The sequence below is a fragment of the Bradysia coprophila genome, unplaced genomic scaffold (assembly GCF_014529535.1).
Source record: "Bradysia coprophila strain Holo2 unplaced genomic scaffold, BU_Bcop_v1 contig_350, whole genome shotgun sequence".
In the NCBI taxonomy this organism is placed as follows: domain Eukaryota; kingdom Metazoa; phylum Arthropoda; class Insecta; order Diptera; family Sciaridae; genus Bradysia; species Bradysia coprophila.
Window position 1 is genome coordinate 11,475,843 of NW_023503608.1, and position 26,025 is coordinate 11,501,867.

At 31.6% G+C, this 26,025-nt stretch overlaps 3 protein-coding genes across 10 annotated transcripts in view; all 3 read right to left on the reverse strand.

The window, feature by feature from the left end:
* Positions 1–361: 361 nt before the first annotated feature.
* Positions 362–1,976, reverse strand: LOC119081021 (acyl-lipid (8-3)-desaturase-like). 2 transcript variants are annotated; one of them, XM_037189703.1, is made up of 6 exons: positions 1,810–1,976; positions 1,617–1,754; positions 1,238–1,552; positions 1,005–1,177; positions 765–940; positions 610–705 (listed from the first exon to the last, which is right to left on the reverse strand). In XM_037189703.1, the coding sequence occupies exons 1-6, from the start codon at positions 1,877–1,879 to the stop codon at positions 657–659; spliced, it is 921 nt and encodes a 306-aa protein (XP_037045598.1). In that variant the 5' UTR covers positions 1,880–1,976; the 3' UTR covers positions 610–656. The 2 variants fall into 2 exon arrangements, with proteins under 2 accessions (XP_037045597.1, XP_037045598.1); XM_037189702.1 differs by having other exon boundaries at positions 362–940; positions 1,810–1,973.
* A 2,559-nt stretch (positions 1,977–4,535) lies between these two features.
* On the reverse strand, positions 4,536–7,029 carry LOC119081018 (acyl-lipid (8-3)-desaturase-like). The gene is made up of 6 exons (XM_037189700.1): positions 6,876–7,029; positions 5,996–6,206; positions 5,803–5,940; positions 5,415–5,729; positions 5,164–5,336; positions 4,536–5,104 (listed from the first exon to the last, which is right to left on the reverse strand). The coding sequence occupies exons 2-6, from the start codon at positions 6,120–6,122 to the stop codon at positions 4,598–4,600; spliced, it is 1,260 nt and encodes a 419-aa protein (XP_037045595.1). The 5' UTR covers positions 6,123–6,206; positions 6,876–7,029; the 3' UTR covers positions 4,536–4,597.
* Positions 7,030–10,662: 3,633 nt separating this feature from the next.
* Positions 10,663–26,025, reverse strand: part of LOC119081003 (plasma membrane calcium-transporting ATPase 3) — a 57,115-nt gene continuing 41,752 nt past the window's right edge. Inside the window, exons 18-20 of one of the 7 annotated variants that reach the window (XR_005088415.1) lie at positions 21,361–21,420; positions 19,065–19,133; positions 16,002–16,054 (exon numbers count right to left, since the gene is read on the reverse strand). Coding sequence is in view for 6 of the 7 variants with exons in the window: in XM_037189677.1 (XP_037045572.1) it covers positions 23,533–23,847 (315 nt within the window). In the remaining variant the exon portion in view is untranslated. Of the gene's footprint in view, positions 16,055–19,064; positions 19,134–21,360; positions 21,421–21,911; positions 23,848–26,025 lie in introns of those variants that run through there. The other 6 variants (XM_037189679.1, XM_037189678.1, XM_037189683.1 and 3 more) reach the window with 6 other exon arrangements.

Here is a 26,025-nt window from a genome sequence, read left to right on the forward strand (position 1 = left end):
CATAGTTTACGAATGATCAGCCTAAAGATCTACAGATCACAATAACAAAGTGTCATTGGAAAGACAATCACAAAATGTTCATTACCAAATTGGTATAGGCTCCATCAGAAAGCATTCTGTCACGAGCTAGGAACTTAGAACTCAGAGAAAATAAAGGCTTCGTAATGAAAGGAAAATATATACAGCCAAGAAGATTGGAAGCTTCCTTAGATCATCTAAATGCGAAGAATCAACCAAAGATTACTTATGTAATAATCTCTTTTGATAACAAACGTTCACATCTGCACCTATGTTCCTTTTCCTTCAGTCAGCTCCAGATTTTTCAAGTTATCTTCTTACATCAATTTAGTAGAGAGCTTCATACGAATCATCGATCCATTTAATGAAATTACAATTTCTTAAATTCAGCACAATAAACAATTCAATGCCGAAACTATAAATGTTTCAATTCTTTGGCAACATCGGATAGATTTTTGAAAGTTTTCTGCAAGGCTTCCGAATAAGAATGAACCACATATGGAATGTTATGCTTGTCAGCCAGAGCTTTCACACGATCTTTAATTAGTGGATGACGAAATTGAGGCATCGTCGGGAAAAGATGATGTTCGATTTGATAGTTGAGATAACCCATCCACCAGTCACACCACGGTCTCTGTTCAACGTCGGCAGTGTGAATCAATGAGTATTCTACCCAGTGAGTTGGTTCTGTTGTTACCGGTAAAAAGGTGTGATTCAGCGCGAAGTTAACGAATAAGTAGACTGACATAACCCAAGTCGAAGCTAACCAGGGCCAGAAACCAATTTGATACGCAAGCACATAATGTGCCATCATTGAGCCCATTTGCAGATAGTATTTGTGTCTCAGAACGAATCTTGGATGTAAATATAGCTTCCATAATAACGTTCCGATGCATGTATCCATCAACGCAAACAGCAAAACCTTTGAAAAAGGGGAGATGACAATAAATAAGACATTCGCTGACGTCCTATTCATTCATTCATACCTGGTTCTGAACCATGAATCCTTTGCCAGCTTTCGGATTTTTAACTACTTTTGAGTTGTAAGCTAAAAGAGGCATTGTTTCCAAGTCGACATCGTAGTGTAATCTTTGCGGCATGGCATGATGACGGTTGTGGCCACGAGTCCACCAAGTCGAAGATAGACCTAATCCAATTCCTAAGCACGACGTTCCAATTTTTACTTAGAGTCATTAGTTCTTGGGGTTGTAAATATTACCAAAAATGATAGCATGGAAGAACCGGTCAAATTTTGGATTTCCACTAAAGGAATGATGGCCACTTTCATGTTGTATCCATCCACTTCGTCCTTGCATGAGTCCGAGTAAAAATATTCCGACGAATCTAACTGGCATGTGATGAGACTGAAGTAAAACATATCCAACAGCCGTCATCAGAAATAGTTCTGCCATTCGTAAAATGTTGTGAACGTAAGATGGCTTGAAGTAACCTTCCTTTTCAAGTTGTAAGTACAGTTTCGTGAAATCTTCCGATAGAGCACGGTTCTTTTTTAGCACTGCTACATCTAATTGAACTGATCATAGAAAATAGTGTCACTCGTAAAGATGCCTACGTAAAAATGTTAGAATAGCTTATACTTTCACCATCTGGAGCCGGTCGCTTTTTCATGGAGCTCATGATAGATCTTACTCGTCCTGTAGATCGATGATGAAATTGCTGTATGGCATGGGTTGAATCTTCACCGGATTTAGTATAATATTCGATGATACTTCCTCCTTGCAAAATCAAAGAGCATGCGAAATTAAGCAAAGCAAACAACTGAGATATTACCTGGATGCCTCTTAACAAAATCAGTTACATCGTAAAAATAACCATCAAATAGAATCTCTTTCCTGTCCATATTGCGATCAGCAGTTATCGAAATTTTCGATTTCTAAACAATTTCAATCGACTTTATTCTGTGACAAATTTACAGTAAAGCAATTAACACACAATTATTAATAACCGATATTAATTCGTTCAACTTAATTCAATTTAATTTAAATGTTTTTTGCCTGTTAAAGGGCATTTACAGAACGCAGGGTGTGTCTAGGGAGATAAATAGTACATTACTATCCCATGCAAAATTTTGTTTTGTTGATTTCGTGTTTTATTAAGTGAAATACCTCACGTTTCTGCAGGAAAATTTCGACTTCGGCTGAGGATACAGCTTGCAGGTGTGCCCATCGAAGTTAACATATTTTCTGCAGATACGTACGTAATGTATTATTATTTAGAACTTTTAGAAGACATGATAGGTTGGTAGAAAATTATGTACGATCTTTAGGAGGAGAGTGTCTGCCGAAGAAGCGCACAACGTCGACGTCATACATAATAATCGAAATTCTCTCCATAAATACATTTTGAGGTACGTAAGCAAGTTCGAACTGACATGATAACAGTAGGTAATTTAAGTCACAATATGATATGACCTGCATAAAGTTTTCTGGCTGGCCTGACCCGGTAGGATGTCTTGTTTGTGACAGGTCATGTTCAACTAAAGTTAGCCGATCTAATTGCTTTACGTCGCCAATAAACGTTCTTTAAGTGCACTACCTGAATAAACTATAGCTCGCTCGCATAAATATTCGTTTTCTTTTTTTTATAAAATAATGGATTATTATAAGTATATTATAAGTAAATGAATAGATGTGCGTCGTAACTGTCGCGGATATTCTGCACGACTTTGTAACAGTAAATTGAAGAAGAATAGAAAAAAGATGCTCACGCAATTATTCACTTAATTTGTATACAATCAATGAAGAGTAATAGAATTAGAACTATAGGTTTCATCCGGAAGGATTTACTAAATAATTTACAGAATATTCCGCCATGGTATTACGAGCTAAGAATTAAGAAAATGAAAAATGTGTTTTCTTTTACCGACAGTACAATGGACGTCAGATTGAGGCATGGATTTGCTTCAGCTGTTTTTAAGCTGATACACTCATATAAATAAAAGTGCTTGTACGTTTATGCGGATGAAATAGTTGTGTATAAAGACGTATGATCAGAATAATCGAGTTTTTTTCTTTTACGTATGATCAGGTTTTTTTCGAATGTGGATCATCTGAAAAACATCTGAAGCAAATGCAAGTCTAAATTTCACTGACGTCCACTTTAGCTCGTATAACGGTTCAACAGTATAAAATCAATCAGCGGAAAAGTCTGTATAGCATATATTTAATATATATTAATTAAATAATATTTTAATATTGAATTCTACGTAAAATTCTACGTGAAAAACTCCCACATAAATTTTCTGTATAGAGACAAAAAAAAGTTTGGGTGATCTGAATATCAGATTCTGAAAGAGGCGAATTAATTAATAATCCTATTCCCAGAACCGTTTGTATTCATCGACGCACATTGATGCAAATATTTTTATATAATTAAAGCAAATTAACGTCAAACAGAATTAAAATAAGCATTGATGCGCTTGCAACCTACCTGGCATTTAAAAATTTTTAATATTCGTTTTCAGTCATTATATTTATTTATTATAAATACAAATTCAGTTAACTACAAGAGTCGAGAAAAGAATTCATTGACGAATGTAATTTTACAGTCGACAATCTAATTCATCGAATTTTGACCAAGTTATTGATTGATTTTCATCGATGGATGTTAAGTTTTGTCAAACAAAAAATTAGCCAAAGAATTTTCGTGGTAGAAACGATGACCTTCAACAATACTGTCAAAAAGCGACGCTGAGTAAAAAACTTATCTACTTGCTCGTGAAGTGCATTTCAACTAAAATTTGTCTGCGAAAAGTTAAAGAAATCGGTTTAAGCATTACAACTATATCAGATATTATATCACAAGAACTAGTTCCCATCCTAAAACACGTCCAGAATATAACCAACGTAGTAGCACAAGCTCATTATTATGGAATCTATAATTAAGAGACCTGAGTTTCAGATTCAAGTGTGTCCTTGACTCTTATCGGTTCGGTATGTCCTGAGATGCCACCAAGAACAAATCTGATGTCTCCAATTTTTTTTATCTCTAGAAAAATTACTATTCCTCCCAGCAACAGTCGTTAGATAAGCAAATAAAACTTCGCACATACCAATTTTGCTTAACCTGAGACGAAAAGCTCAAGGGCGATTTGTACATCAAGTTATACTTGCTGCTTGATGTCGATGACTTGATCTTAAACACCAACGCTTTTAAAGTGATTCCAGAGAATCCAATACAACAATGCATCGGGATTGACGTTAGACATGTGGTCCCTGGTGTAGTTCTTTCAGTGCAATTACTCTAGTCGTAACACGACGGCAGCGGAACTAGTCACCTTTTTATGTGTGTGGATTCTGGTAAAAAATATTTTTAGGCGAAGACGACCCCTAAGGCAAGTTGAAGCCCGTTTCTAGATTCTTTTCCATCGATAGTTTATTGTACATTTCGGCAAAATTTATGATACATTTGTGCCAGCTCGCATTCTTTTCTTACTGTAGCATCGGATACCAATTTAGTAGAGCGTAGAGCCCCATGTAAAATCCTAAACTAGTTCATTTAACAAAATTAGTTTTTTTTTTATTTAAAACAATAATTCAGTAAATATTCGACGCCGAAACTATAAATGTTTCAATTCTTTGGCAACTTCGGATAGATTTTTAAATGTTTTCTGCACTGCTTCCGCATAAGAATGAACCACGTACGGAATATTATGCTTTTCCGCCAGAGCTTTCACTCTGTCCTTAATTAGTGGATGACGGAATTGAGGCATTGTCGGAAAGAGATGATGCTCGATCTGGTAGTTGAGATAACCCATCCACCAGTTACACCACGGTCTTTGTTCAACATCAGCAGTGTGAATCAATGAATATTCCACCCAATGAGTGGGCTCTGTCGTAACTGGTAAAAAGCTGTGTGACAATGCGAAATTTGCGAACAAGTAGACGGACATGACCCAAGTGGAAATCAACCAAGGCCAAAAACCGATTTGATAAGCAAGGACATAGTGTCCCATCATTGAAACCATTTGTAAGTAAAACTTGTGCTTCAACACGAATCTGGGATGAATGTAGATCTGCCATATTAACGTGCCCAGCAATGTGTCGATCAGCAAGAACAAGAAGGCCTTGAGAGAGCATGCAATTAAATACCGACGTTTTATATGCAGGACGTAATCATCCTTACCTGATTTTGTATCATAAATCCTTTGCCAGTTTTGGCATTCTTCACAACTTTTGCATTATACGCTAGAAGTGGCAATGTGTCCAGATCAACATCATGGTTTAATCGTTGGGGCATGGCATGGTGACGATTGTGTCCGCGTGACCACCAAGTTGATGAAAGACCCAGTCCGATTCCTACAAAAAAATATTGGATTTAGCGACGCCAGTAACATTTGTTTGTCGGCATAGATCGATCGATTTGCCATTACTTACCAAATATGACGGCATGAAAAAATCGATCGAAATTTGGATTTCCACTGACCGAGTGGTGACCGCTTTCGTGTTGTATCCATCCACTCCGGCCTTGTACCAAGCCAATCAAAACGATTCCCATCAATTTGGCACCACTATTTTGCCACTGTAGCAGGCTATAGCCTAGTGCAGCGATCACAAACAGTTCAGCCATTCGTAAAATATTGTGTACATACGATGGTTTGAAAAGACCTTCCCGCTCTAACTCTAAATACAACTTGGTAAAATCTTCTGACAAAGCTTGATTCTTTTTCCGCACACCATCATCCGATTGAACTGAAAATTAAAAAAAAAAATTTTTTTGCTCACTTCACTTCAGACAGTCTTATCTGTTGTGTACTATAATTACTTTCATTATCGGACGCCGGTCGCCTTCTCAATGAGCTCATGATGGCTTTCACTCGCTTAGTTGATCGCTGATGAAATTGCTGTATGGCATGTGTCGCATCTTCGCCGGTTTTTGTATAATATTCGATGATGCTTCCTCCTACGGAAATGCCGTTGAATAAAATTTTTCGTTACTAATTTTCCAAGAACATTACCTGGATGCCTCTTGACAAAATCAGTCACATCATAAAAATAACCGTCTAACAGCACCTCTTTTCTTCCTGTGATCGGTCCAGAACTTTCTGTTTCAGCGTCGATAGTGTTAGTCTTGTCGCTTTCCATTTTGTTCTTCGATTCCGGTTCTCCAATGCGTTAGCCAAAAAATCTCTATCCCGGTTTCCAGGGAAAGTTTACTGTATTTGCGCGCTGTTCGATTATGAAACCAAATCAAAAAAATTCGTTAATTTTACGCGATATTTGAAATGTTAAATGTTCCAAAAAAAATGCTGTTGATACACAATATAACCTTTCATTATCATTTTATGGTGAATGGCGCGATTTTCGAACTCGACACACAGAAAATTTTCAGTTATTGATTAAGCATTGAAGCATTCACATTTAGGCAAATAAATGTCTGTAATGCTGAGTAATGATTTTTCTTTCACGAAATTATAAATGTTAAAACTTTATTGTCGTTCAAATGCATCGTAGACACTTATTCACCAGCCACAGCGTTCACCTTTAATTGATTTTGTATATGAATTATGAATTGTTCGATGTTATTAAATAATTAGACAAATTTGAGTGAAAGGGTCACGACAGGTCAAAATTTTAAGGCAAATTCCGGAAACTAAAAAACTGAACCAGAACCGGCAACAGAAGAGCGGTCTGAATGATCTGTCCGTAAAACATGTAATGTCAGTTATTTACAGCTGAAAGTTTAAAACGAGTCTCACCATCAAACATTTAAAAACATCCGAAACACAAAGGTAATAATGAGGTGCAATGACAATGAAATCACACAATAAACACCACCTTTCCAGTCACCACTTTAAAATCACGCCACTTAATTCAAAAAGTTAAAATGTGCCTTACCGAAAATTAATCATTGATGGAACCAAACATCCGATTTCGAACAATTCTTAATACTAAGCTGAATTAGTTAAAATTAAATTTGAAGAGGCTATCAAAATTTGAGCTGCTGTAATCTGCACGATGATAAAAGTGCTCGTTGACATTTCTTATGCCCGTTCAGATTATTCCGATAAGGTGGACAGAAATTTATTCGTACAATTGTTGCGAATATACGGGAAATGATTTCTACTAAATAAATACTTACTACAATTTAACAAATGAAACGTCTGTAGTGGAATCACTACACACTTCATAATGTTGTGTTTCGTCAGTCGTCACATGACATTCAAGGCGATTCAAATAAGTATTACGTAAATCTGTCGATTGTATGGGCAATACGTATTCGGTAGGGTCATTTGGTAGACGATTATGGGAAATCCTTAACACCTAGAATGACGATAAGAAGTCCGAATTTGATTTTACACTCTATGAAAGCGTGTACGTCGGTGTCGGACGCTTTTAGAATGAATGGAATTTTTTTTAAATCACAGTTCAAATCCAAGGGTCTAATTTTAACTGTCGAAGTTGTAGTCGAGAGTCCAGTAAAATTTTGAGGATTGAAGTTTGTTGATTGATAATTTATAAATGCACAATTACAAACAGTCTAAAAATGCTCTATCTACAATGGGCTACAATCTTAAAATCTGTTCTTCTGTTCTTCGAAATATTAACTAGTGTCTATACCGCATCTTTTACTTCGTTTGTTGAAATGTTAATTTTTCTTTACATATAAGACCAAACGAATCTTTCGTTGTCGCTTATTTTTGTCGTTGCTTTTGATAACAGATGAAACATTATTGAAACACTTTTGCGGACAGGTGCAGATTATGTCACCCTCAGCGGTATCAGTTATTTTGTAAGTAGAAACAGGGACTTACTTGAATCAATTTCACCGTTTAGGATTTTCTGACTGATTATTGTTTCTCCCTGACTTAAAGACCTAATCCTAAACAACCATATTGTAAATGTAACAGTCCCTTGCGCACAAATATTCTACTCGTCATTTTTGCTTATATTTATTTTTAAACCTGTTACTGAAAGCAGCGAATCCTACTAACTCCTAAAGTTTAGTAGCACATGTCTGACGTTATGCAGTTTCGATCGACTTTGCTTATTACAGGTGAGAATGATGAATTCTACATAATTGATATCTGAAACAATATTCTTAGAACGAAAGTAGACCTAACAAAATGTGTATTTTGCTGTCCATTAACATATATGAAATAAGAGACAAATTTTTCGTTTATTTATATTAATTTCATAAAAGTCGTTGATTGTGAAAATAAATAAATAAAGTCAATTGGAATTTGAATATCAACATATAAAGTATGTAATTACTTTATCAATCGTAATGCATGCATACGATAACTTTGATTTTGACTTTATGGACTGTTCTCGTCATCAGTTTCAGACTACAAAGACGATGTGTAAACATTTGTCGATCGACTACCTTCCACAAATGAATAAACTTTTTGAGACGTTGAAGTTTTAAATGTGATGACTACACTGTTACGATCATGTTTTTATAAGGAAAATGTAAAATGTAAAATTTGGCTTAGGCCAAGTCTGCTTAAGACACATCAGCTTAGGTGTCAACATCCTTTCGCTTTTGAGAAGTTCCTTCACCTGTTTTTCAGCTGGTCCACACATTCCAGGGCTTACTTTCGAGAATTTTAATTCCGAAAATTCCGAAAATTCTGCAAAAATTGCGAAAAAGTTCCGAAAAATTCAGAAATAATTTTTCGGAATTTTTCAGAACTTTTTCGGAACTTTTTCAGAATTTTCGGAATTAAAATTCTCTAAAGTAAGCCCTGACACATTCAGGCAAAACTGCTTATTGGTCTATATACGGTCCTACCACCAGCACTCTCATGAGTGTAATTATTTTACCAGTATAAACAAGTATAAGCATTTTCGTTTGTATGAGTGGACCAGCTGAAGCCAATTTCTATTAAACTTTCACTGGCGTCCACTGTGCTATAATTTGGAGCTTTCTTATGATTTAAAAGTGGCGTTTGAAGTAAATGTAAGGACAGTCGAGCCGAAACACAAGTGCGATAAATTCTAGGATAAACTCTTAATCTCTTAACATGAGATTAGTTGCGTACCACGAAGAAATGAAGCTCAGTGCAGCCTTCACTGTATTAGATTTAAAGTATAAAAACAATGTCCGCTATCACACTATCTGAACATTTCAACTCAACATTAAACTCATGTGGCAAGTTCTATGACCTGCCTAGTGATAAACGAATTTGCCCTATAGCTGGAACTTTATTTCATCGAATAGTGAACCAGCTTCAAAACTCGGACTGTGACGTAGGGTTTTTTGAAGGTGTGGGGAAAGTAACGATAAAAGAGAATGGAGTCAAAGAATCCAATAAAACAGGATGACATTGATGAACTGTCCCAGATGATCTACAGTGATTTATAATCGGATAAGAAGTAATAAAGTGAGCAAAAAGCTTGCATTGTTGCTTTTTTTAAATTTTTAGAATTTTTCGAACAGTACTAAAGGTGCAACCAAAAAATCTACAGGTGCTTTTTGTGTGAATTTTATACGTGAAAAAGTCACCTCTTCATGGTAAAATTTCATGGTAAGTTTTCCAAACTCTTCTTGTGAATCAAAAAGAATAGTTCCGTATTTTGGGATTGGGCATCGAGCTTATACCAAACAATGATAACGATCAAAATCGAGATTCCTTTGTAGTCAATTCAGCGAAATTTGTTGACAATAATTTGTTTATTATTGTTATGAGCCAAATCTTTTAAATTTTACTTGTTTTTACTTGTGGGAAAATCCTTAATTCGTAGGTGGGAATTCACGAGGCGCTTGGCAAAGTGTCTACCTTTTATGTTCCTCAGTGAGACGAATTATCTTCTGAATCCTCTGATATCTTTTTTTTTGATGGAGTAGACAATTTTTTTTTAAATGGCGGGAAATGAAATACGAGTTATTTTCATATATAATTATTTATTAATATTGTAATTAATTAATAAACGGTCTACTAATAAGATAACATATTTGTTTGTTTGTTTTGTTTTCTCTTTTTTTTAAATTTAACTTTCTTTCAAATTTCCTCTTCAATTATTCATAAAATTTTTTATATAATTTTTTTTTTATTATTTTAATCTCATTTTTAACCGCATATAATCACTAGTTAAGTTCTCCATTTCTTGTGTTTTTTTTCCTCTTCTTATTTTTCTCCATTTTTATCAAATAATTCTCAATCATTATAATTGTGTCATTTTTTTCATTTATTTTCTTTCGTTACTACCTAATTTGATTTCTTTTCTTTTTTTGTTTTGTTTTAGACGTTATTCTTTTTATATCTTGAATGCAATAAATAATCAAAAGAAATTATTTCCCAAAAACAAAATCAAAAATGTTCGTCTGATGTTTATAGTTTAAATGTATAATAATGTAGTTTTTCATTCATTTGTGGAAATAAATTGGTTGAGTGTGTTTCCATTCAGTAGACAGCAGGGTGCAAAGTGTTTTTCTTTTCTTTGAATGATGGTAAAATGGTAGGTGAAAGAAGAAAAAACCAATAAATCCCTCCGAATCAACAATATATTATTAAACATAATCAACAACAACAATATATATTATAAATAAATAAATATATATTTTCATTTTAATTTTTTTTTCATTTTTTTTTAGTTTTTATTGGCAAAAAAGTAACAAGTTGATTTGGTAATTTATTGATCTTTCTTTTATGAATTCTTTCAATTATGAACGTTCTGTTTGAATATTGTTTTTTTTTTTAATTCTCAAATGTTATCTTATCTTCTTAAGTAAGTATATAAAATATGCATCGACACATTTGGTGGTTTGTTTTTAGTTAAGTTTTGTAAATTTAATTTAATTTTTTTTATCTTGTTTCGACACAAATTAAAATTTAAATGTTCTGTGTTCTTTTCCTTAATATTTTTTTGTTTAGAATAGTAGAATTTTCATTACACTTAAACCACATTATCATCATTGAATTTTTCACTGCTTTTCACTTTGTTTATTCGGATAATAATTTTTGTTTGCAAATTTTCTTTCAACATTTTAAATTTCTTTTAATTCTGGTTCTGGATGTGTTAGTTTAAATTCTCTTAAGTTAATGTTCTCCTAAGATTAACGATTGTTATGTAGCATAAGGACAGGGATAACATTCGATTAAAAAGATTACACAGATGGCGTCCCCAATTAAATTCAAATTTTTTATGATGCAATATCATTGAAAATATTTTTTGTATAAAAAAAACCCAAATTGAAATTAATTTTCGGTTCCATCTGTTTGTATTTTTGCAAATAAAAAATTAGTAGATCAGTTGCACGAATGCTACATAAGGAAAGGTATATCTTCACTTTTTTTTTTACTTTCAATTTGTATATAAGTACACCGTTTTATATTTTCGTCTTAAGTACCTTTTTTAATAACTATAGAAGCGTTTCATTCATTATTTTGTTTTCTTTCTATTTTAATTCAATAATGTTTTGCCATTTACTCTTAAAAATGTAATAAATTACTAAACGAAAAGTTTTTTTAATAACATAAACATTTTATTAATTCTATTAATTTAAAGCATTCATTTAAAATGACTTTTTTTTTGTAATAATAGTTAATGGTTTCCTTTTTGTTTTAAATGTCAAGAAGTATGTAACATACGAATAAGAAGTAGTAGAACAGGAAGAAGAAATAGAAGAATATTACTAACTAGATAGACGTACGAAAACAAAATTAATAATAAACATTCAACGAACACGTTGTGTGCGAACGTGTTTTGAAATTTAGTGTGGTACATAGCTGTAACTTGTAAATGGTTTTGACAAAACTTAAAAAAAAAACATTTTTTTTAAATCAAAAAGAAAAATTGCAGTTAATCACAAGAACTTACGACAAGAGAACACATTTGCATGACATTGCTATTTAAAAATTATTTAATTATAATTTTCAATGTCTCTAACTATCTCACGTTTGGGACTTAATTTACAAAATGAATCTAAATTCCGAGTACAATTCGAGTTTGCTTTTAATTTCGATAAAAAAATGTTTTTATTGGTGTCTAAATTGATACTCGCTTTAGATTTACTTACTTTTCCTTTTTATTTCGTCGAAACAAATTTTCGAAATGTAGCCGTCTTAGTTCAGGGATCTTATTTTGCCAGTCGAAAAGCCGACACCATTTGGTTGATTTTTTCACTTCACAATTTGTCTGTACATAAATAGGAAACTGTTGCCATCAAACTTATGCAGATTTTGTGTGTGTGTTTGTTTGTTGTTGTTTTTTTTTATTCATTGATGGTAAATTACCGTACATTAGAAGATACAACACTTTCATGAATGTAAGGCAAATTGTGAATATTACTACAGGAATTTTAGAGGACAATAACTTTCATTCCGATTTATTTTCAAACATTTATAATTTTACCAGAACCTACCAGAGCTTATTGATTAAAAAAAAAGTTTTGTTGTCTCGTAAAAAATTATATTCTTAGAAAATCCTCGAATATTTTTGTCAAAAAGATTTTTGGAGTAAAGAAATATTCGGACATCGGTCTGGAACATACATACATCCAAATGTGATCAAATTAAGAACGACTCCACAAACATTTACATTATTCCAATTTCCAAGAATTTCTTGTCTTTATCTAAACTCAATTGAACATTATATCTGGGTCTCATGGTGGGCGGAGAGGATCGAGAATAAAAGTTAACTGATGCAAATTTTGAAAATGATTTGATTGTAATGCCTAAGATGAGGCAGCCTTGTCGTACAATTCAAATGGTCCCATTGTCTTATCAGATAATCATTCGTCAAGTAAATAATTATTTTCTTTGTTAATCAGTCAGTCGATATGATAATACGTTTCAATAATCGGAATAATCCTCCGGTGAACGCTTTTGGGCGGGGGGAACAGCTACATTTTGACGAAAGTTTCGATACAAAAGCTCGATTATTAACTTTCAGAGATCAAAGCATAAAATAACAAAAATAAAAACAAAAACTAAATTCAGTTAGAAACATTGGAAATGTAATGGTTAAAAAGAAATTGGCTGATTTCACATTTAGAATTAAGATTTTTTTTATAATAAGATCATCAATTAGAAGCATTTTATTAAACATTTCATTGGTTTTTTTAAGTAAAAATTCAGTTATTTAAATATCTAATTTATTTTTACATTTCTAAAATATTTACTTTGTAATCTTGTGGCAGCTCTATGTTGTCGAGTTTCTTCATTTTATTTTAAAATTTCTTTTATGTTTTTGTTTTTTTATTTACTTTCTTTTTGTTTATTTTTATTTTTAAATTTTTATTATTTTCTTTATGATTAAGAATTTTCAAAAATATGCTACTTAGAGCGGTTTTTGCATTTTAGCTAGCATTTTCATAATTAATTTTCTCTCTTTTTCTGGTTTGGTTTTTATCGGAAAAGCCTGTTGTCAAGTAGATAGTAATAATAATAATTTTAAAAAAACCCAGTATTTTCTTTACACATTTGAGGATGTTTTTTTTGCATACTACAATCGGTTATAGTAAAACGAGAAGACAATCAGTAAGTCCGTAACTGATTTATTTATTATAATGGTAATATGTACATTGTGGTTGGTGTTACATATTCGGTTAAGCCAGGTTTTTCATTCATTATTTATATTTTACGTTTGGTTTGATTAACTGGATAAAAGACTCAAAATCAAATTTAGTTTAAAAAAAATCTATGAACCCAGAGTACGCCCAACAATCATTTGAAGCGAACAAAAAAAAAAACATTTCACGGGGAAATATTTATCATCTGATTCGAGTTTTCGTCAATACGAAATGGTCATTGAATAGAAAATAATTAAAATACTTATTAAGGGACATTGTTCCACGAAAGAGGTGTGTGAGCGTGCTTGATTGAAAGAAATGTCCAACTCGATTTTCTCTGACATTTTAATGTGGTTCACAGAGAGAAAGAAAAAAATCATTTAAAAAAGAGAAGCAAAATTTTTAATGATTCATACCAAAGTCATACAAAAATAAAATTAAGAACAAAAAAAGAAAAAAAATTGTTGAATTGGATTTTTAAGTTTCACTTTCTTGCTTTAACTTTCTAATTAATTTTATTTTATTCTTTTCATCATTTTTTTTTTAATTTAATGTAATTTTTATACTACTAAATAACAACAAACAGTATGCCTTAAAAATAATATAAGATCGTTTTTCTTTGTGTGTGTGTGTTATGCTGTGTGTTGGATCCTCAACACCATAATAAATAACAATTTTCTTTTCCTTTTTTTTGTTAAATTTAATATAATTATTGTTAAAATTCATTCTCTTAACTTGACGGCTGGCTAACATCAGCTGTTCAACCGATGCGCATGGTCATGGCAAATTTATTATATTTTGTTCATTCTAATAAAAACAAAACAAAACAAAAATTCTATCTTTTAAGTACATTGAAATGGAGTATGCTGGTTTTCTTTGGTTTGATCATCAAGTTTTAACGTAAAATTATAAATCTCAATTGAATAGCTTTTTACTTACTTTTCTATTTAGGTTTACCGATATAATAGGAGAGACAACAAAAGCTACAACGCGATCTCAGTGTAATCGAATCGAATATTTCCAAAATGTTTTTATCGAAAGTATGGTCCGTCCCAACTCATTGACTCATTTTTCAGGCTCCAGCATGAATTTCTGGATTAGAAAGCTCCCGATTCTTTTTACTTGACAAATATTGAACGTCCAATTATTTGAATTTCTTCATTTGGACCATCTGACTAGTGATAAGAATTGATTTTCTTTGCAAAAATGGCTTTAAGATTTCGAGTGGTAGTGGGCAGTGAATAATTTAGTAATTCGGTGGGTAATTACCCTAAATAAAAGACGATTAATCATTTAATAGCAATGAAACCCCGTTTTGGGCACTATGGTAATATAAATTGTGAGTGTTATTTCACAGAACGAATATGCTCGCTGTTCCCGTTGAGTATGAACTTTGAGAGGGTTGACAATATGAAGTAAGTTTGTCGAAAGAATTCATTCCCGAACTCATTGTCTAATGCCTTCGAGACCGGGCATTAATGAGATTCCAGCTTTTATTTAGAATTTCCAGTTACAAACATTGTGGTATGTTATTGACAGGAACGTATTGGCTATATACAATTGAATGGTAAACACTAAAAGCTTTAATGCATAAAAAGCTCGTGATAAATTGTATTTGTTATTATTTAATTCTAAGACTGGTGTAGTAGTCAAATACTTTTCAAATTTAATATTATTGGAAATTTTCGAATTGTGTTTTTGTGATTTTTTTTTATTAGCAAAACAATATTTTAAGTCCGAAACCATTGACCGTTTAAGTGGGTGAATTCGTCAAAGTCACAGTTTGAGTGAATTACAGCAAGTCCGAATAATAAATAAAAATTGTTAATTAGTATGACCGAAAATGCCATTTAATGTTGTTCCATTGTCCTAAAATGTGTGATAAACCTGCAGCACTGGAAAGTAAATATTCTCAAGCTATTGAACTGAATCGGATGAGAAGAGAAAAATAGATTTTAATTTTTCTTTTCAAGTTCTTGTTCGATTATTTTTTTGTGAAGAAATCTTTGTGACGAATAGAAAATTAGGAAAATGTTGATTATCAGAGATGTCTTTATCGGATGTTTTTGGTTTTCATTTTTTTTTAAATTGTTTACTGAAAATGTATTTCTATCATTTTTTTCTTCTTCATCAATTTTTTTAAATTATTTTTCATTCTTTTTTTGTATACAAATTTAATTATTTTTTTTTTTTCATTTTTATTTTTTTGTTACTAAAAAATAGTGTGTGATTTTTTAAATTTTATATTATTTTTAATTTATACATGTTACTTTCTTTTAAATATATATTTATAATGTACCTTTCATATTTTGTTTGTTTGTTGTTTTTTTTTTAATTTTTAAACAGCAGTTTCTGTATGGCTATGCGATGATAATCGTTCCACATCGATTTCGGGTATCGTTAGTTCGTCTGGTATATTATCGGCATATTCAATGGATGACGTTTGCGATAGACGTTTACTCAGTGATGTTTGCTTGCGTAGTACTTCTGCTAGTGATGTGTTACTGTGTTCACCGTATCGAGCATCTAAACCCTGACGAAATGCGTTTACAACTCGAATCTGTACATTGGTTGTGGTTGAATAGATGTTGTTGTTTTGTTGGTTGGTTGGATGGACATAATTCGAGGTTGTGTATAAATACAACACACATATATAAACGAATATATGTACAGAAACACACACATTGACGAGATATAGGAGGATTTTTTTTGGTTTTTTCAAAAAAAAAGAAAGAAAAATCATGAATTAGTTAAGTTCATCTTTAGTTAAACGGAAAAAAAAAATGTTTTTTTTTTTCAACAAAAGTAATAACAAAATAAACAAAAAAATTGGTTCTTTACAGCTTCGGTGTAAGGGACTGTTCAGTTACACCCAACAAACAAGCTACGCTAATTTATTTAGATATCAATTTTCTTCTCTAATTTTTTTAAATCGCTGATCTTTCTGAACAATCCCCGATCACCCAACTTTAAACTTGTAACATGTTATTAAGGTCATACAAAGTCAGCCACACAATAGCAAGCATTTCAATTTACTAGTTACTATTCTATTCTCCATTACCAAAATTGCAGATCTAAAATCTTTTAAAAAGAAAACAATCAATCGCCAACAATTGCAGTTATTAGTCGATGATTAACTTTCGGTTTTCTTCTTATGGACGTAACAATTTACAGACTAGCATGCAAACATATTTTGTTAATGGACTGACAAAAAATGTTATTTGATTGATCGTGTCCATTTTCATTGAAAAGGGAGTTTATAAAGCCTGAAGAGCTAAAGAACGGAGCAGTTAGAACGGAAAATTCGTTACGCACTTATTTTATTTCAAAAACAAATTTGAATCCTATTACTACCTACCTACCTACCACTAATAATTACATTCAAAAATGGATGTAGGCTATAAACTTTCCATTAAAACTAATCAACTGGGATAAGAATGACCATGCTCATCGACTAATTTAATGTGTTAAGAAACAAGTTCACGTCAATTTGAATGAATCCCAAGAGACCTACGTTCATTTTAACGAAAAGAGATTCATTGTAATGAGAATATTTATGAAAATTTTAACTTACATGTACGATATCAATAAAACTGTGAATGTAATTCAAAATGCATAGGAAACGATAAACATGGTCGGTGAATCAAGAATAAAATTACAGTCTACATGCCGATGAAGGCTATCGTTTTTTACGTTTTAAGACGATTATGCAAAGAGTTTCTTTTTGTACAACTTTCTCAACAACAGCACTCAGGAGCAGATGCTTGTGCTAAAAATATGCTACTCCATATTCCGTTAGAGTGATTATGGCGGATTTTTATTTTCCTTTTTCGTTTTTATTTCCTTCTTCTTAACAACCAGCCAAAAAAAAGAAAAGAAATCGAATGCACATGAAAGTAGCAATGCTCACGCATATCTCATGTTCTTTTCATTTTTAGATTAAAGGGCAGAAGAATGAAAAACAATAAAAATAATTCATTTCGGAATTTTAATGAAACGCAATTTAATTTTAAATAAAACGCCCCCCGAAACGCGTGTGTTTTTCATTCCATTTTACAAAACCATCATTTTCTTTGTAATGAAAATTTACGGTTGTTGTTCATGGAAACTACATGGATATCGAAAAATATAGAAAGGAAATTTTTTACTGGGTTCACACAATTATTTTGGCGTTTGAAAATCTGCCAGCTTTTCAGGATAATACAGGGGGCTTATCATATTATTTTACGTATATATGGAGGCTATCGTTCACATGCTAATGCTAATGCACATGTGTTGCTGCTAATTGAATTTTATGCTCTCAGGCGAATCTTTGCTTTTAGCGTACGCCTCGTCTATTTTCCCTGATCAGACACTAGGACATTTATTTCTTTTTTTATCCCCTATATACAGTCTTCGTTTTTCATTACAATAAAATAAAAAAATCTCATTCGCACAACACTACACTATGAATGTAAATGTAACCAATTGCTCATTTTAAAATTGTAACTTTAATATGAAATGTTATGGCCAAAGTGTATGCCTCTATAATGAGTTCTTGTTTCTGTATATATGTGTAAAAAGGTTAAAGTTAAAAATGGTGAAAAAAAAAAAACAAAACAAAGAAGAGTCATAGTTCAAAGGCATTAAGCACAGGGGATGTATAGAGAAATATATATATATAGTTCATTCAGTGGGATCGAAAACAGTAAGTAAAAGTAAAACAATAAAAGCAAATCATTTTAAAATCAGTCAATAAAACATGCATGTTTCACGCAAAATAAAAAAAATTGTTTTTATTGTTCATGCGGTGAAAAGTGCTTCAATTTTAATTTCTAAACATTACACAATACATTGTCATGATGCACGAATTAAAAATTACACAGAAAACGGATATAATGATGGAAATGAAAGGTTTTCATGTGATTTTCCGTTGAAGCATTTTCCATGAATTTTTTTCATTTTTTATTACTTTCGGTTTTATATCTTGGATTCAGACAAACGAAACATTAAGTAGTTTGATTTTTTATATATATATATAATGGCTTTGTGGGCGTTCTAAAGAACAAAACCGAACTTGGACAGCCTCTTTCGGTTCATTTGCATGACATAAGTTGGTAGAATTGACGTAAAATCGCGTAAAATAATTTATTCGTTTTCTAATTGCCAAAGGGGGAATGAATTTTTGAACGACCTCCTTGGTTGGACGATGTGATGTGATGATATAGCAAGTATTATAATATTATTCATATACTCAAAAGTCAATGACCTCTTCTTCGATGCATTCAAAATATCGGAAAACTACGTAACAAATCAACTAGAAAAACATGAATGCAGAAACGTTTAAACGTCAACGCCCAACTTATGTATACCAGCTACCAAGATCAACATAAAAGAGACTCGGCATCAGAAATTCAAGATAAATAAAAAAAAATATTTTCAAAACAAAAAACCAATAAAACAGACGTCTGAGTTAAAAACGACAACAAAAAAAAAGTTACAAAGAAACTCATATCACATACAGTAGATTTTCAACAAATAAAAATTGAAAAACGAAAAAATAGACTTTGATAGTGGAAAAAACAGCTTACAGCTTGATCAGTGGAGCTCTTGCTGTATGGTACCGGTATTAGACGCTCTTGCAATTCACCACCTATCACCTTTAGGTAAGAGAAAAATAGTAGTCAAAAATAGAAAGAAATTTACAATAATCGAAAAAACAAAAATTATAAGTAAATTCATGGGATGTAACATCGAATTCGAATCGCATAGAAAAGTAGAAAATTAAAATTTAACTTTAACCGAAACGGTGTCACTTCGAGTAATACTCTTTTTTTTCCAATGAGTGGAAATGAATCCATAAAGAAAAAAAATTCGTGTAAAATTGTTGGAGGAATAATTCAAACAAAATCTAAAATATGACTGAAGTTTTCCAGTATAGTGGGGGCCAATGAGTCAGTTATTTGACAACTAATTCAGAGTTCATGTGTCAGAGACCGAATAATGTAATTGGTATATGAAGCTGTAAGATTTGTAATATAAAACGTGGCGCAATATTAAACGTACTTAAAACGGTGAATGATACACAAGTATTTATATATATATTTTTTGTAGAATAAGATTTGGTAAACAAAAATAGTAAATTACGATAGCTAAGACGAAAACGAAAACGAAAAACTATTGAACTCAAAATGTAACAACCTAAAAAGGTAAATGTGAAATTTTGCAAATTAAAAAACATTCAGGATCGTTTTGTGTGAAATAGAAAAAATGCTACTTCATATCTGTAGAGGTTAAGTGGTTCCATATCTCAATTAAAGAGATAAATGAAATTTGAACCAACCAACCAACCAACCAACGCCAACGACGCATAACCAAATCCCTAATTCAACCAATTGTATAAAGCTATATATTTTGTAAGAACGGTAAATGGTTTTTTGTTTGCAAAATTTTGTATGTCCAATGGCCATTCAATGGGTCCAAATCGTCAATAATTTTATGTTGGTTCACATACAATACTTTGCAAAACAGAAAATTATTCAAAAATTTATTATTTTCCTGAAATTTTATTACGGAAGTTTTTGATATGCATAAGATTTCCCTCAGAAACATATCCGATGCACTTTTTCGACATTTGAGATGATTAGATTTTTGTTTCTTAGTTACAGTTCACAGGCCGGTAACATAAGAGATGTTTTTTTGGTTTAAAGAATAAAATTCATACGAGAGATTGGTTTGTAAGTAAGTTAACATCAACATCAACATCAAATAAATTCATGTAAATCGTTAAAGTCAAAGTTATAAGTAGAGTTTCCTAGCTTTCATCAGACGATGTTCGAAAATCACTTCAAATACTAAAACGATGTCCAAAATACTAAAATGATCATAACCTTTCCATCATTTAATATTCAACTATAAAGTAATTGTTAGCTTTGAAATAACGTCAGATCCCAGGTCAACTTTTTGCTCGAATGAACCTCACTGACAAAAAAGATTTGAAAATCTTACCTGTTGCAGGTAACTTTGTCTTCAGGTAATCTATGTTATCTGTCACAGCTGTATTTTTTGAGTGGAGAGCTATAGCTGTGGCAGCTACTGTAGGTTACCTGGAGACAAACTTACCTGCAACAGGAAAGATTTTAAACTTTTTTTCTCATTGCTTTCAAGCATGGATCGTTGTTCAATTTTTCGCTACCTATAGCACTCCGTTAACGATTTCGGATTGGTTCAAATTTGTCACGTAATTTCGTTTTAACCAATAGAAACGGAGCGGAACGGGGCGGCAGACGAAGTGATTTCGTTTTTACCTCTTTGGATTTTTAAGAAAGCGCTGAACTTAAAATAAATTAAAACGATTGAGAATACGCTCTTAAGGGCAGTGATGCCATTTGTTATTTCTCGCGTATTGAGGAATGGTTGTTCTATGTCTCAATTTACTGTTTGCATAAAGGCGTTAAACAAAACCCATGGGAAAGATTTTTTTTTAAATTTAATGGAATTCCATCTTGACGAAATCTAGTGAGACTGAAAAAACCCTCAGTGATTCCAACACATTATCGCGTATATCTTAAAGCACTTTCATCTTGGGAATGATTGTCCTCTTTCTTAAAATAAAAACATTTGGAAGACAGCAGATCTAATTATCAACCATTGATTTCGTTTATTTTTCAATCCAAAATTTACGGTAATATCTTAGCCACTTTACATCCAAAATTTTGAAGACATTTTAGAAATGGATAAATCCGAGAGAATAATGTTCAACGATAATCAATTGGGCCTTAGACGTTATTCGTTAGCATTGTTTTTTTGGATTGTAAAATCATGGAAATCAATTTTTCACTAATAATTTATCTTACAATCTGCCCAATGCGTAAGTTATATACATACCACGATTCAAATTTTATTGACAATTTTTCTTTCAGCTTCCATTGATTTAATAACAGACATCTAAAAATAAATGCGATAAGACTTAATTATAGAGTTTACGTTCTATCTAATATTTTTTTTGCATTTATTGAGGTTTCATTTTTATTGGTGAATTATTATTTTTGTGCCACAGTTTTGTTTGTAAATTGCAAGTTGTGTGTACGGTTGAACATAAATATATGGGGGGGTGGGTTAGGTTAAACTCATTTTAATCATGGACAACATACAAAAAAACATAAAATATTGCAAGTTCGCAAGTTGCTGTAGTATGATACGGCAGATCGTTTTTATAGTATGTAACCGGCAGAAAACCTCTGAGTTTTGTGAATAGACCAAAAAAAAATTGTTTTAATTAGGGACAGGTTTTCCTGCAATTGCAATTTATTTGGCATCCAGAAAGGTATTTTGCATATGGAAGTAGTAATATATATATATATAGTAAATATAGGGCCATTCGGTTCTCCGAATCGATGTAAAGGCAGAGCATTGATTTTAACAACAAAAAATAAATGTTTTTTTGAAGAATTTTAATAAATTATTTTTAAAGGTTATAATTTATACAACTAAAAGGCTAAATATATTCTTGTAGTTCTGTAAGTTTTTTTATTCATTCTTTCGTAAAGTTATGTGTTCTCTACTTTAACTTCATTGACTTATAGTTTTTGTTTTACTTTAATTTACACATCTAAATTCTTTTTTTTTTCTTAAATCGACGTCAATTTTTAGCATCGTAGGATAGGAAAGTTCGTTCTAACAAGAGAAACAAATGGATGAAATTTAGGCACAGAAGATTGAATCTGATTATTATTAATTCCCAAAATATTTTCCATAAATTAAGTTTCCTAACACATTTACTGAAATGACATAACCAAATCGCACGTATATGTCAACGATTGAGGTCGATAAAATTTATACAAAAAAAAAAAAACAAAAATCTACCAATTCTAAGCTAGTGAGAATAAAAATGTATTCGGTAAAAATAAGTTTTCTTTTCTTTTAAAATATGAGGCAGGCAATCGATTAATAGTTTAATTACGTAAAATATTTTTGTTAGCATTTATATACGAAATAGAACTTGGAACTTTTTATAAAAGGATTCTCAAAACACCAATCAGCCAAAAACTATTTTTTTGTGACTGGACTACTATATATAAATATATGAAAATATTTTGACCTTTGCGATTAAATGTAGTCGGCGTATAGCGTAATATGTTCAAGAGATAAGCCTTTACCGGACTTCATACACATCTAACAAAGAGGAAAGACCTTCCCTTCTTTGAAATAATACTTTGCCAGTATATTGGATATATTGCTCATCTTGGTATTGAGCAGAAAAGGGTTGTTTGAGAAAACAACTCGGAAGATGTACACTTGGAATCTTTGTTGTTTCTTTTTCTTTCTTGGAATGAGTTTTATTCTACTTTTTCCCTCTTCTTTGCAGTTGGAATCACGTAAAAGGTAATTAAATCTACAATGGGCCATCAATTGTAAGTTGTTTTTTTAACGATCAAATATGTAACAAGAATTTATCATATAAATGTGCGCATCACATCCATATTTAAAATGTTCTAAATGTTTGCTAAAACGAGAGATTTTCAATATAATTTGATTGCACCGAGAAATAAAAAATCGAATCAAATTATAAAATAAAAACAAAACATTTTTAAATACAACAGCCGCTAATGTTTCTATGGATTTGATCTTAAGAATGTAGTGATCTGTATATACCTGTCTATTTTCTTTATTTAAATTTTTTTATAAATAAAACCAAAACTAGAAAAATTACACTAAAGTGTTGTGTGTGGCGTATTACATTTCCTGTAACTTCTAAGTACCGTTTTACTTAAAGGGATATTTATTCATTATCCAACGTGGATGGAATGTTGTTAAACAATAAATGTTAAAGTTAAAAAAACCAAAAAAAAAATATTCAAAATTGCTGGCCGGACGCAAATTAAAACATAATTAAGATTAGTTAAATAATAAAAAAAAAATTAAGCAAATTTCTATCAAATTGTTAATGATTAAAGATAAACTAAGCCTATCTTCGTTTGATAATTGAATTGATTCTTTAAATGAATTTGAAAATTCATAAGAAATGAAATCATAAAAAAAACACAAAATAAAAACGATCTAAATCCGAGTCTCATGGATTTGTTTCGAATCGTCATCGTCATCATCTTTGTTAACACCACTCTTTTTTTGGCCATTTTTTCCATTAACTCCATGTTGTGGTGGCTCTTCATCAATATAAGATATTTCCGTATAATTAACCGATAACGGTGGTACGGTCAGTGTGGATGTGTACGGACGCGTCGGTTGAGCATACATGCCTGGTGTCACACCACCAATACCGCCGGTATGGCTGCGACTACTACGCATACTATGAACGGAGCGACGTTCTTCTAAATCTTCCAATGTCGACCGGAATGCACGAATAACACGTAGCTAGAAACAATTTAAATAAAAAACAAAAGAAAATATCGCAAGCGGCAAAACACAATAAATTAAAATTAAATTAAAAAAAAAAAATTACATAAAAAAAGATTTATGAGTTGAAAATGAGACTTTAGTTAGAGGAAAGCGAAGTAGATGATTTTTATTTTTTATACAAAGCAAAAGAAATTCATCGGAACTGTGCTACAAGCATGCAAAGTTCGGCATTATGAAGTATAATGTGAAATAAAAATGGTCGAACCTTTCCCAATGAAATTTTGCTGAACGTTTAGCATCAGATGTTCATCAAAAGTTTTGAACAACCGATGAAAAGGTCCGTATACGCCCGGTGTTACAAAATGCATGATATTATAGTTTTTCCATGAAACTTTGCTTTTCGAAAGTTTATTAATCATACACCTGTAAACTGTACACATTCCACCTGGCTACAATCTTATTTATGCATGAAGTGAACGTTGTAGCAGATGGACGTTTCAGTTCAAAGTACAGATATTGTACGCTTGTTGTAAATAGATTCAAGATTGTACGTTTGAGTGGAAAATTATTTCTATTATCCATTATAATACCCGAGGATTAGAATCATATAATTGGTTAGATGAAATCAATATATAATTCGTCCAAGAAACAACGAAACTTTTTCTGAGCAGAGAATAGACGACGTTATAAAAACACAAACAGACGTAATTGTGTGATGTTGTTTATGGATGGATAGATGAAAGTTTTTTTTTTTTGAAAAGAAATGATGAAAAATACAACTTATTTAGAATAAAAAAGTTTGCCAATTCAGTAACGAGAAGACGGGTATTCAGGGTATATAATTATGTATATAAATGCATCGATGATGGTGTGTGAAAAATCAAAAACAAAAGGAACAAAAACAAAAAATTAAGCGTAAAGTATCAAAATAATGTGAAACATTTGCTGTCCAAACAAAAGGACAGTGGTCAGAGATAAATGAGATTCTGAATGAAATCGTTGACATTTTATATTATTTTTGGATTCTTTTTTGTATAGTACATGGTCCCATTGAAATGAGACTCACATCTATCTTTTAAAAGCTTGTAAAAAATTTCGAACATTAATTAGTCGCAAGGGTTTTGAATAGACACAATTTTTCAACTGGCTTTTATACGGCTGTATGCTTATAGAAACCAGAAAAGGTTAAATTGAAATTTATATTTTGATTGTTGCGAACAAGAGCGGTTAAATCAATCGGAATTGACGAGATAGCGGACCGTTGTTTCGTTGTTTATTATTATTGTTAGTAAAAAATAATAAAAGAAAAATTAATAAAAATAAAAAACACAACAAAAACCAAACACTAACACAAACACAACTAGTAATCTATGTAATTTTATCTAAAACCTACTCGAACTAATAACAATTGGCTTTCTTTATGAAAAATATTTTTTGTTCAATTTTTTGAAAAACTTTGGTTCGTTTTCATTTATTTATTTGCTAAATTTCATTTCCTATATTTCTTTCGCATTTTTTCTTATCTATCCTTCAAATGTTAAAAATTAGAATCGGCGAACTATTAACTTCAAAGTAATCTCATCATCTGATAAATCGATTCAAAGCTAAAAAACAATGCACACATAACAGATTGACGTACGTAACCCACTCACCGCTTAATGAATGTGATGCAAAAATGGGTGTGTCGCATCTAGATCTAATTTAAACGAGCTCTACATTCCGATTTTGAAGTAGTGGCTTGATCAAATATTGTTTACAAATATTGGGCTCAACTTCCAATGAAACAATCTCGAATGTAAATTGCAGTTTCTGTTATTATAAACAGCAATTTATTGTCTAATGATTTGAGCTACTTGTATTTCGGTATTTTTCAAACATCGTACAATTATCAATGTAAGTGATAATACAAATAATTTTTGTGAAAATATCAACATATAATGTTCGGAATACCTACGCTGCGGTTTCCGAAACGGGTAGATATTTTCACCGAAATTAAGAATGAACTTTAGCCTCTTGAAGTGATTTTAGGGTAGAGTTTGTTTTGTCTTTATCTTTTATTTTAACCTTTTACAAACGACAAAGGTCTTGCGATGTAATAATTCAATCTGTTACTTCATTTGTTTAAAGTATAGCCGAGTGTTCCATAATAAATCTATTACTTCGATGACTAGACGTTTCTAAAAGGTTAAACCA